At 41.1% G+C, this 13,556-nt stretch overlaps 1 protein-coding gene across 1 annotated transcript; it reads right to left on the minus strand.

Moving 5' to 3' along the window:
- Nucleotides 1-431: 431 nt before the first annotated feature.
- On the minus strand, nucleotides 432-7,456 carry LOC115162361 (zinc finger protein 2). The gene is made up of 2 exons (XM_029713590.1): nucleotides 6,808-7,456; nucleotides 432-2,127 (listed from the first exon to the last, which is right to left on the minus strand). The coding sequence occupies exons 1-2, from the start codon at nucleotides 6,971-6,973 to the stop codon at nucleotides 1,139-1,141; spliced, it is 1,155 nt and encodes a 384-aa protein (XP_029569450.1). The 5' UTR covers nucleotides 6,974-7,456; the 3' UTR covers nucleotides 432-1,138.
- Between the last annotated feature and the right edge of the window lie 6,100 nt (nucleotides 7,457-13,556).

The raw sequence follows: 13,556 nt of genomic DNA on the forward strand, positions 1-13,556 counted from the left end.
GTGTCCTGGTCAGACCCCAGACCTCAACCCAATAGAGCTTCTTAGGGATGAGATGGAACGGGCTGTTCACAGCATGAATGTACCACCGTCCAATCTGCAACAACTGGGTGATGCTATCGCATCAGCACAGACCAACATCCCTGTGGAATGTTTCAGACACCTTGTAGAATGATGCCCTAAAGAGCTCAGGCTGTTCTGGAGGCAAAGGGGGGTCCGAACCGGTACTAGATGGGCGTACCTAATAAACCGGCTGGTGAGTTGTAGATGTTGAATTGGGACAGGAAAAACACTGTAGTACACTTAAAACAGAGTTTGCACTTATACAAAGTGCACTCGTGAGGAGTCAACTGTATATCATTACATTTCAAACAATATCATGATTGAGTTGCATTATGTCAAAAATGCATGAAAAACTCTTGGATTGAAGGAGATATTTTCAGGAAAGTATGCATTTTTTATAAATCAATAACATTAGTCAGACCATTTTCTCATCACCCTGAGAGACATTCCAAAACAAACTTATTATCAAAATTCTTATTTCTAATGACGTGAAAACATCAACCGACTTTGAACAAACTACTGTTTGTTAATATCCTCATTATTTAAATCAAACTTTATTTACATCGAGCATTTTACAAAAGTAAATCCATCATGTATCTATTTCTCTGAAACCCAGTGCATGAATGATTGTTTCTTTTCTAAGAGTGTTGTCCACAACCTGCCGTTTTATACCCATCTGCCGACAGAAGATATTTTTGTCCTGATTTTCTTTATTCTTTGTGTTTTCATCCTGTTTTCTTTCTTTGTGGATGTTGTTTTACGTGTCGGAAGATTGGTCTTGAATCTTTTACCACAGACTGAGAATCCATGTGATTTCTCTCCTGTGTGAATCAGTTTATTCTCGGTTAGGTCCCCTTTCTTATTGAAGCTTTTCCCAGTCACCACAGCTAAATAGATTCTCTCCTGTCTAAGTCCATATATGTTCATTTAGGTTAATCTTCTGAGTGAAGCTTTTCCCGCAGTCATCACAGCTAAATTATATCGCCCGTGTGTGTCCGTATATACATATTCAGCTTCCCCTTATGATTTACGCTTTTCCCAGTCACCACAGATAAATAATTACTCTGCTGTGTGATGATTACTCTACTGTGTGAATCCGTATATGTGCAGTTAAGTGCTCCTTGCGTATGAAGCCTTTACCACATTCACCACAGCTAAATGGTTTCTCTCCTGTGTGAGTCAGTATATGCCTCCTTAGGTCTCCCTTCTGATTGAAGCACTTACAGCAAAAATTACAGCTAAATGGTTTCTCTCCTGTGTGAGTCAGTATATGTCTTCTTAGGTCTCCCTTGTGATTGAAGCTTTTCCCACAGTAACCACAGCTAAATGGTTTCTCTCCTGTGTGAATCCTCATGTGCATGGACAGATTTCCTTTTTGTTTGAAGGTCTTGCCACAAAAGGGGCAGGTGCAGGGTTTCCCACTATGACAGAGTCGGACATGGGCCTTCAGTTTACAGGTGGAAATGTACTGTTTTTTGCAGAAGTGACATTCGCTGAGTCTCTTCTTCGCGAGAGTCACATGCCTCTGCAGGTCAGCTGTGAGAGGAAACATTTTGCCACAGTCACAGCAGCGATTAGTTGTTATAGATGTGGTGCTGGGTTTGGAACAGTGTTCCTCCATTGGTGGGTTTGGATCCAATGGTTGGCTTCTGTCAAGTCCTACTGGGTTGCTGCTTAAGGCTGAGCTGTGGCTGTAGACAATGTTTTGATTATCTGGAGGGTCACAGAGCATTTCATAACCCTTTAGGTGGGTCACAGTGCCAAAAGGTTTAGGATCCACTAGTTTAGAGTCACACGCTCTGTTCTCCAATGTTTGGGACAGAGTCAAGGACCAAAGTGGGTCTTCCTGATCACGTTCATTTTTCACACAGGAAGGAGTGAATTTGAACTCTATGATATCAGGCTCCAGCCCATGAAGCTGCTCTTCCTCCTGACTGGTCCTGAGTTCCTCATTTTTCTCTTTAATCTGTGTGGGCTCTAGATCCTCCTGCCCCAGACTGTGGCTCCACTCCTGCTGCTCAGAGGGAACCTCCTCTTCAGAGACAGCGAGCGAGAGCTGCAGGGAGTCTGGAGGGAAGGAGAGGAGGAGCAGAGGTTATCTATATACCACAAAATTAATATAGAACACTTGAATCATAAAGGTGAATTATAGACTTCTATGATCTATACAGCCTTTAGATGTGCCTGACTGCAGATAGCTAGGCTCAGCTTATAGACCGAGATTGTATCTAGCAGTAGGCTATAACACGAGCCACCCGTGCGACTTATTTAACAACCTGTGTCTGTGCCGGTTTGGCGACGCTTTTAGGAGGGTATATCTGTCGTCGGTGGACGGTTCTGATAAGGAATGGGTATTTTGCATCACAGAGTGGTGCACAGGAAATAATTAAATCAATATATTAGATTCTACAATCCCTGTACAAATCAAAACCAAACATGGATTGTATGTTGTTATCGCTTTGTACACACCTGTCTGTCCTAGCTAATCAGCCTCGCAATACAGGCATCATGTTGCTGAAGTCAGGAAGTAGACCGAAGCATGTGCGAGCAAACATTGACATCCATGTTTGATTTTGAATTGGGAGTGGTAACAATTGGATTGAATTATTTCCTGGGCACCATTTGGTGATGCAAACTACATATTATAAAATCAGTCATTTTGACCCAGAGGAATATTTCATCACAGTCCAAAGGTGGTTTATTAAATTCTTCCAATTTATCATGACTTTGTCAATCAACTTGATGGTTGCTGATAATGGGCCTCTGTACGCCAATGTAGATATTCCATAAAAAAATCAGCCGTTGCCAGCTACAATAGTCATTTACAACATTAACAATGTCTACACGGTATTTCTGATCAATTTGATGTTATTTTAAAATGGGGAAAAAAAGTGCTTTTCTGACAAAAACATGGACATTTCTAAGCGACCCCAAACTTTTGAACAGTACTGTATGTATGTATGTATGTATGTATGTATGTATGTATGTATGTATGTGTGAGAGAAAAAACACATATGGAATCATGTAGTAACCAAAAAAAAAAAAAAAAAGTTATAAAAATATAAAATATATTTTGATTTGTTTAAGTAGCCACCCTTTGCCTTGACAGCTTTGCACACTCTTGGCATTCTCTCAACCAGCTTCATGAGGTAGTCACCTGGAATGCATTTCAATTAACAGGTGTGCGTTGTTAAAAGTTAAATAGTGGGATTTCTTTCCTTCTTAATGCATTTGAGCCAATCAGTTGTGTTGTGACAAGGCAGGGCTGGGCTGGAATACAGAAGATTGCCCTATTTGGTAAAAGACCATATTTATATTATGGCAAGAATAGCTGCAATAAGCAAAGAGAATCGACAGTCCTTTGGTCTGATGAGTCCAAATTTGAGATTTTTGGTTCCAACCGCCGTATCTTTGTGAGACACAGAGTAGGTGAATGGATGATCTTCACATGTGTGGTTCCCACCGTGAAGCATGGAGGAGGTGTGATGGTGCTTTGCTGGTGACACTGATTTATTTAGAATTCAAAGGCACACTTAACCAGCATGGCTACCACAGCATTTTGCAGTGATACACCATTCCATCTGGTTTGCACTTAGTGGGAATATCATTTGTTTTTCAAAAGGACAAATACACAGCCTGGTGGTGTGTGGGGTAAGGGCTATTTGACCAAGAAGGAGAGTGATGGAGTGGTGCATCAGATGACCTGGCCTCCACAATCACCCGACCTCAACCCAATTTAGATGGTTTGGGACGAATTGGACCGCAGAGCGAAGGAAAAGCTGCCAACAAGTGCTCAGCATATGTGGGAACTCCTTCAAGACTGTTGGAAAAGCATTCCTCATGAAACTGGTTGAGAGAATGCCAAGAGTGTGCACAGCTGTCAGGCAAAGGGTGGCTACTTTGAAGAATCTCAAATATAAAATACATTTAAATTTGTTTAACACTTTTTTGGTTACTACATGATTCCATGTGTGTTATTTCACCATTTTGATGTCTTCACTATTATCCTACAATGTAGAAAATAGTTAAAATAAAAACCCTGGAATGAGTAGGTGTCCAAACTTATTTATACACACACAGTTTCTTCAGAAAGTATTCGCATATCCAAGATAAGCTTCAGTGCTCGGGATAATGCGCACAAGAAGCCGAGTGAGAGGGAATACAGCTGGTAAGGGCAGATTGAGGAAAATACTGACAATAGAAGGTAACAAATCTAAAATACATCAACACAATCACTCACTTGAATGCAGAGTTCTAAATGTATTATGCAATGTCGCAAATATGTCCAAAAAAGCCCCAGAGACTCCGAATGTGGTTGTTTGTAATTGAAGATCATTGATAAGCAAAGTGGATGAATTTGAACTGCTTCTTCAATCAGTAAATGCAGACATTGGATGTGTCACTGAAACTTGGGCCCACGAAAATATCCTAGATGAATCTCTTTTCATACAAGACTATCAGCTGCTGAGAAATGACAGGTCCAGAGAGGGGATGAGAGGAGGGGGCGTGGCTATGTATGTGAACCACAGTATGCAGGCAAAGAGAAGAACTGACCTAGAGAAATAGGAATTTGAGTGGCTTCAGCTCCGTCCTAAACGACTCCGCAGCTCAGTTTCAACTCTGGAAGTGGGAGTACTCTACCATCCACCATGGGCAAATGAGAAAATCCACAGTGTTCTGCTGAAGTGTTATCTCATAAACACTGTCGATGTGATCAGGATGACCTCTACCCAAATGGGTCTCATCCTGTGTGGAGACTTTAATCACCTGCCTATCAAGATGCTGACAAACTCCCATCCAGACATGAAACAAGTGGTCAAAGACAAGAGGGGACTCCATCCTAGATCTGATCATTACAAATATGAAGAATCACTGCAACACCCCCACTGTACTTGCTCCTCTCGGATCCAGTGATCACAAATGTCTGCTGTTCTCCCCAAACACAACATGAGGAGGGAGAAGCGACGTGCAGCGGAAAAAAAGATGTCTGGTAACCCAGGACAGACAGGAGGCCTTGGCACGATGTATGGCCAGTACTGACTGGTCTGCCATATATGAGGTGGAGAGCATCGATGCAAAGGTGGAGATGTTCAACTCCTGCATTCAAACTGCACTCGATGTATGCATGCCAATAAGAAACACTGGACAAGCCCTGGATGACTGAACGAATAAAGGCTGTCATCAGGAAAAGAGATTTAACAGATGGGGAAAAACAATGAAATTGAGAAAATACAGATACACAGCACAAATGCATATCAAGGAAACAAAGACAAACTACTACAAAATTGAAATCCAGGACCTAAAGAAGTAAAACCCTAAGGAATGATGGGACTTCATTAACAAAGGACTGGGATGAAAAACAACATCAGGAGGGAGAATACAGGTCGCGGGAATTGAAGACGACGACGTGGCTGATGTTTTTAATGTATTTTTTTTGCTGAGGCATGGATAAGCACCACACCTCTTGGCATTTTCCCCCTGCCCATGCCTACAAGGCAGGTTGAGCTGTGCAGCATTGGCCAGATAAAGCAAGCTCTGACCAGACTCAGCCCACATAAAGCATGTGGTCCTGATGGCATTCCAGCCTGGCTAGTAAAAGAGCAGAAGATCTAGCCCCTGTCATCACACACATAGTTAACACCTCCTATTGGCAGGGAACTATTCCTGCTGCCTGGAAGATTGCCAATGTATGTCCCCTATCTAAAGTGTCAAACCCATGTACAACGAGTGACTGGAGGCCCATCTCTCTAACTTCATACCTTGGAAAAATCCAGGAGAGCTTCATCATAAAAAATAAAAAAAACTAATGCCAACAGTTTTATCGGAGTACACGAATCAGTATGCCTACCTACCAAGTCTAACACTACTACCGCCCTTGTGAAAGCCACACACTCCTGGCTGACAGCTACAGACTCCAGAAAACCAACAATGGTGAGGCTGTAACTTGCTGATATGTCCAAAGCCTTTAATCAAGATGATCACGCAAAGCTCCTGTGTTCAAGGTTACTATCCTGGCTCCACAGCTACACCACTGCTGAATGACCTGCTCCCTCAGAGGTAACTGCACCACCAGGCTCCTGAGAAACAGCCACGAACTGTCCTGTATAACTGCCCGTACGAACCGCATGCAAAACGCCACTCTACCCACTGCTATCACACAGTTTAATAACCCTAGCTCTTAAAATGGTTTTCCCCAAAATTCTTTTTTTTTTTTTAAATCACATTTTAATATTTCAATTTCCATCATGAAAAATGTCCTGTTAATGTTTCAAGTGTTCAGTATTCTACTTGTCACGTATTATGTGTTATGTATTTTAAATTAGTGTTTTGCAATTATTAGTAATGTAAATTCTGCATTTCTTCAGTTTTATCCGTGAGCAAGATTAAATAAACTCAAACTTTGATTGTTGCTTTTTCCAATAAGTTTCTTCTTGGGGTCAAAAATATGTTGGTAACTGTTTAGGGCAGGGGTAGGTAGCCCTGTTCCTGGAGTACCGCAGGATTTTGTTCCAACTAGCCACCACACCTGACCAACTGAACTAATTGATCAGTTCAATGATTGCCTAAATTCAAAACACCTGGTCTCCCAGGTCGGTTAGATCAAAAACATGAAGTGCCTACGGCACTCCAGGACTGCCTAGCGTTAACAATCTATGAAAATGTTTGATTCCTGTTATCTTAAACAGTTAATTCGGTATAACTATAGCTTGCTATCAGTGAATCTACATAGCTAAGTTACATACGAACCTTTTCTGCATAGTGTTATCTCCGGTGTAACCCGCAGAAGTCTCCGTAGCCGATCATTTTCCACCTCGTACTCCACTACAGTTTTCTCAACTGCCCCGAAAATATCCACAGCAGCCGCCATTAAACGCTCATTTAAAAATACACGCAACAACTGTAGTTGAGACATTTCGGTCGATTGAGAGTTCGGCAGCCTATTCAGTTCAGTCAGTAGTGTGTCTTTGTTTACTCCACCCAAAGATCGCGAGAATTGCGAAACAGACCAAGCCGTGGTTTGACAAGTCAATGACAGAAGGGTACAAATGATTCCTTGGTTGAATAGAATTCTCGAAATCTAAAGGTACAACCTAGATTCGAGTCAATGTTTTAAGCAGTTGAACATGTAATTATTTCAACCTCGTGAAAGTGACACGCTTTCATTTAGGTCAAAAACAAAAACGTAATATCGAAGGAGTGCCCGCTGGCACATGCGCAGTTCGGCACGAGACGACCCGATGACGTAATTCTACGCATGACCTTAGCTAGCCATCGTCGCCTACAAATGTGATCGGGGATTTCCCTTAATGAAGACAGGCTAAAACTGGTTCTCTATGTACTGGTTTGTCTTAACAAAGTCGTCTCAAATCCTACTTCCGTGTTCTAGTCAAGGAATTTGAGAACGTTCCTTGTTTCTAGTGGGTGGCGAGCCCCGAAATGTACAACAGCCCCGCCAGCCGGATGGGAGGTTTACTACGCTACAAGGCAGCCCTCAGACCAGTAGTAAAGGGAAACGATTCCTTCATGTAGACAAACAGTGGTTATCATAAGTATAGGATGATCTGGGAGAATTCATTCTTCATCAATTTATTGCCTTTACCTCCCTTATCTCATCTCATTTGCTCACATTGTATATATACTTATTTTTCTACTGTATTATTGACTGTGTGTTTGTTTTACTCCATGTGTAACTCTGTGTTGTTATATGTGTCGAACTGCTTTGCTTTATCTTGGCCAGGTCACAGTTGTAAATGCGAACTTGTTCTCAACTTGCCTACCTGGTTAAATAAAGGTGAAATAAAAATAAATAAAATAAAATCAGGAGTCGACTGTATGTCATTACTCTATACAAGATTCAAACAATATCATGAATGAGCAGCATTTGGTCAGAATGTATGAGAAGTACGTTTAGACACTTGTAAGGAGATACAGCAGTATCACTAGCTGGATCCTATCAACAGGAAAACTTTCGGCTTTCGGACTGTCTAAAAAAAAAAAAGATTTGCAGATGTTATTGCAGTTTTCTAGCTCCAACAGTGCAGAAGAGTGTTGGGCCAGTAACCGAAAGGTTGATGGATCTAATCCCCGAGCTGACAAGGTAAAAAAAATCTGTTGTTCTGCCCCTGAGCAAGGCAGCTAACCCACTGTTCCCCGGGCGCCGAAGACGTGGATGTCGATTAAGGCAGACCCCCGCACCTCTCTGATTCAGAAGATGCGGAAGACACATTTCAGTTGAAGAAATTCAGTTGTACAACTGACTAGGTATCCCCCTTTCACTTTTCCAGTAATACCTAGCAATAAAAAAATCAATACACCCATAATCCAGAAAAAATACATAAAGAAATAAAAAAATATCAGAATGAGCAATGTCAAAGCCCGGAATATAAGAATATATACAGATAATGTATAGGTGTACATATACATATAATGGTGTGTATCAACAGTATGGAAAGTATATGAATAGAAAAGGTGTGTACCGCAGTAGTTATATAGGATGATCTATGACAAGAATACAGTATATACATATAAAGTGGGTGAAATAGTATGTAAAAATTATTAAAGTGACCAATGTCCAATGACTATGTACATTGGGCAGCAGTCTCTAAGGTAGAGTACTGGTTGGTAGCCGGCTAGAACAGTTACTAAGGCTAGTGGTGACTGTTTACAGTCTGATGGCCTGGAGATAGAGGCTGTTTCTCATTCTTGGTCCCAGCTTTGATGCAACTGTATTGTCTCCATCTTCTAACAGGGTGAACAGGCCATGGCTCGTGTGGCTGAGGTTCTTTATGATCTTCTTGGCCTTCCTGTGACAATGGGTGCTGTAGATGTCCTGGAGGGCAGGCAATGTGCCCCCAGTGATGCTTTGAGCGTGCCCGCTCTGTTGTCTCCTGCAGTCCACGATTAGCTCCTTCGTTTTGTTGACGTTGAGGGAGAATATATTTTCCTAGCACCACTCCGCCACGGTTCTCACCTCCTCGTTTAGCCTCTGATTGCCTTACGGAGGTCGTAGCTGGTCTGTTTGTACACGTCCATGTTCCCAGTCACCTTGCCATGGTTAAATGTGGTAGTTAATATTTTCAGTTTTGTTCGAATGCTGCCATCTGTCCATGGGTTTTGGTTTGGATAAGTGCTAATCATCACAGTGGGAACAACATCCTCTATGCACTTCCTGATTAACCCAGTCACAGAGTCAGTGTATACTTCAATACTATTCTCAGAGGCAAGCCGGAACATTTCCCAGTCAGCATGATCAAAACAATCTTGATGCATGGATTACATGACAGTGATGATGACTGAAGAAAATGATCTAGGGGAGTAATGAGGTCGGCATTTGATAGTAAAGTATTCCAGATTGGGAAAACAAAAAGACTTGAGTTCCTGTACGTTACCAGGATCACACCATGAGTTGTTAATCATGAAAGAAACCCCTCTGCCTTTCTTTTTCCCGGATAGTTCTTTCTTCCTGTCCACGCGATTGACGGAGAATTCCGCTGGCTGATTCGACAGGGACAATATCACCAGAGAGAGCCATGCTTCTGTAAAACAGAGTATGTTACAGTCCTTGATTTCTCTCTGGAGGGAGATCCTCGCCCTGAGCTCGTCTACTTTGTTGTCCAAGGACTGAACGTTAGTGAGTAATATACTCGGAAACGGTGGATGGTATGCATGCCGCCTGAGTCTGACTAGGGCTCCACTCCTTCTACCTCTTCCCCGGGGGCAGCGTTTTGGTGCAGCCCCCAGGATGAATAGAGCTACCTCGTGAAGTTCAAACAAAGGATCCAAGTCAGGGAAGTCAAATATCTGCTTGAAATTCTGGTGAGTGACCGCCGATCTAATATCCAAAAGTTATTTCTGTCTGTAGGTAATAATACAAGAAACGTTCTGAGCAAATAACAAAATACTGCAAAGTTGGCTAGGAGCTAGCTAGAAACAGAGCGACCATGTCAGTTGGTGCCTTGTTCTCCGCGGTAAAACGTTATGTGTATGATATGAAATCAATCCTTTTTGCAGAGAATTACTACTTTATATAAGATAAAGAATGTTATAAGGTGGAGCACATTAAAACCTGTTATGGCTTGATCCCGTTAGCAAAAATCTCATACTTAAAATTCCTCAAACATACAAGTATTATACACCATTTTAAAGCTTTACTTCTTGTTAATCCAGACACAGTGTTTGATTTCAAAAAGGCTTTACAGCGAAAGCAAACCATATGATTATGTTAGGTCAGCGCCTACACACACAAAAACACAGCCATTTTCCAGCCAAAGAGAGGAGTCACAAAAAACAGAAGTAGAGGGAAAATTAATCACTAACCTTTGATGATCTTCATCAGATGACACTCATATGACTTCATGTTACACAATACATGTATGTTTTGTTCGATAAAGTTCATATTTATATAAAAAAATCTCAGTTTACATTGGTGCTTTATGTTCAGTAATCCTTTGCCTCCAAAAACATCCGGTGATTTTGCAGAGAGCCACATCAATTTACAGAAATACTCATCATAAATGTTCATGAAAATACAAGTGTTATACATGGAACTTTAGATAAACTTCTCCTTAAAGCAACCGCTGTGTCAGATTTCAAAAAAGCTTTACCGAAAAAGCAATAATCTGAGTACGGCGCTCAGACACAAAAACATGCCATACAATATATCCGCCATGTTGGAGTCAACAATGGTCAGAAATAGCATCATAAATATTCACTTACCTTTGATGATCTTCATCAGAATGCACTCCCAGGCATCCCAGATCCACAATAAATGTTTGTTTTGTTCGATAAAGTCCATCCTTTATGTCCAAATACCTCCTTTTTGTTCGCGCCTTCAGTTCACAAATCCAAATTCAGGATGCGCATCTCAGACGAAAATTCAAAAATTTCCATTACAGATCGTAGAAACATGTCAAACGATGTATAGAATCAATCTTTAGGATGTTTTTATCGTAAATCCGCAATAAAGTTTCAACCGGAGAAATCCTTTGTCTTCAGAAATGCAATGGAACTGAGGTACCTCTCACGTGAGCGCTCATGCCTGAGGCTCATGCCCTGCTGGCAGTGTTCTGACTCCAGTAGCTCTTATTCATCATAACTTTACAGTAGAAGCCTCAAACAAGGTTCTAAAAACTGTTGACATCTAGTGGAAGCCTTAGGAAGTGCAACATGACCCCACAGAAACTGTAGTTTGAATAGGGAATTAATTGAAGTCCTACAGACCACTTCCTGTTTGGATTTTTTCTCAGGTTTTTGCCTGCCATATGAGTTCTGTTATACTCACAGACATCATTCAAACAGTTTTAGAAACTTCAGAGTGTTTTCTATCCAAATATACTAATAATATGCATATCTTAGTTTCTGGGAGTGAGTAGCAGGCAGTTTACTCTGGGCACGTCAGTCATCCAAGCTACTCAATACTGCCACCATCCATAAGAAGTTATTAACAAATGGTTGGAACTTAAGTAAATTCATGTCAAGACCATAATAATAGCCTACTGGTCGAAAAATATATACAATTAAAATGTAAATAAATACATAATTATTTTGATTATATTATTATTGTTTATTTACTGGTGTTATAGTTCAAGTTTGCGATTTTTAAATGTAATGTTTAAGAAAAGTCTTACTGTATTTTTATTGTATTTCACAAAGGAATTGCATTGTACAGGAAAAACATTTGATTGTGTGTCCATAAAACCAGGGTCCAGTCAAAAATAAAAAATATCCATATATTTTTCTCACATACACTGGATAGGTGCACTCACTAGAGCCCCCAGAATACAAAACAGGTGAGCTGGAACAAAAAGTTAGGTCATAGCAAATGTTGCTGGACTTTTACTGCGGTCAAATCAGTTGCATGGGCACCTGGACACTATACGGTACAAATATAGTACTGTAGAGAGAACCTTGCTACCTGTCTCTGCTAAAGCGGGGTGGGAAATACTCAGTAGGGTCTCTACTAACCAAATATGATTTGTTTTGGAGGGGGACTATGTTGCACAGCCTGCTGCTGGCTTTTCACTCCGCCCCCTCCATAGCCCCCAATGCAATACACTGTAATAGACTGTACCAATATAGCACTGTATTGGAAAAACCATTGATTGTGTGTCCATAAAACAAGGGTCCAGTCTAATCATTAGAGTCCCTAGAATACAAATCAGATGAGTTTGAACAACAAGCTAGGTCATAGAAAGTGTTGCTGGACTTTTACTGTGGTCAAACAGCTTAAAATAGGGTGCATGGTCACTATATGGTTAAAATATAGTCCGGCGTCATAGGACGCATTGTCATACCAAAATACCTTATAATATTCCTTCTGGTGGACACTTTGAAGAATTGTCAACACACTGTAGTACAATTTCTTTATAAAAAAAGTCAAGAGTTTTGGTCCAAAGAAAGCACAATTTATTCATAACAAATATCACAATATTTATTTTTATTTTATTTCACCTTTATTTAAGCAGATAGGCCAGTTGAGAACAAGTTCTCATTTACAACTGTGACCTGGCCAAGATAAAGCAAAGCAGTCCGACAAAAACAACAACACAGAGTTACACATAAACAAACGTACAGTCAATAACACAATAGAAAAATCTATGTACATTGTGTGCAAATGTAGAAAAGTAGGGAGGTAAGGCAATAAATAGGCCATAGAGGCAAAATAATTACAATTTAACATTAACACTGGAGTGATAGATGTGTAGATGATGATGTGCAAGTAGAGATACTGGGGTGCAAAAGAGTAAGAGGATAAATAACAATATGGGGATGAGGTAGTTGGGTGTGCTATTTACAGATTGACTGTGTACAGGTACAGTGATCGGTAAGCTGCTCTGACAGCTGATGCTTAAAGTTAGAGAGGGAAATATAAGACTCCAGCTTCAGTGATTTATGCAATTCGTTCCAGTCATTGGCAGCAGAGAACTGTAAGAAAAGGCGGCCAAAGGAAGTGTTGGCTTTGGGGATGATCAGTGAAATATACCTTCTGGAGCGTGTGCTACGGATGGGTGTTGCTATGGTGACCAGTGAGCTGATAAGGCGGAGCTTTACCTAGCATAGACTTATAGATGACTTGGAGCCAGTGGGTTTGGCGACGAATATGTAATGAGGGCCAGACAACGAGAGCATACAGGTCGCAGTGGTGGATAGTATATGGGGCTTTGGTGACAAAACGGATGGCACTGTGATAGACTACATCCAGTTTGTTGAGTAGAGTGTTGGAGGCTATTTTGTAAATGACATCGCCGAAGTCAAGGATCGGTAGGATGGTCAGGTTTACGAGGGTATGTTTGGCAGCATGAGTGAAGGAGGCTTTGTTGCAAAATAGGAAGCCGATTCTAGATTTAATTTTGGATTGGAGATGCTTAATGTGAGTCTGGAAGGAGAGTTTACAGTCTAACCAGACACCTAGGTACTTGTAGTTGTCCACAAATTCTAAGTCGGAACCACCCAGAGTTGTGATGCTAGTCGGGTGGGAGGATGAGGGCAGCAATCGG

This window comes from Salmo trutta, chromosome 25 (assembly GCF_901001165.1).
Source record: "Salmo trutta chromosome 25, fSalTru1.1, whole genome shotgun sequence".
In the NCBI taxonomy this organism is placed as follows: domain Eukaryota; kingdom Metazoa; phylum Chordata; class Actinopteri; order Salmoniformes; family Salmonidae; genus Salmo; species Salmo trutta.

Excerpts from the sequence above, each read along its gene's own strand:
- LOC115162361 (XM_029713590.1), bottom strand. The coding sequence starts at position 6,973 with ATGTCTCAACTACAGTTGTTGCGTGTATTTTTAAATGAGCGTTTAATG. Across the intron at positions 2,128-6,807 it reads GATAACACTATGCAGAAAAG|ACTCCCTGCAGCTCTCGCTC; the intron begins GTTCGTATGTAA and ends CCTTCCCTCCAG.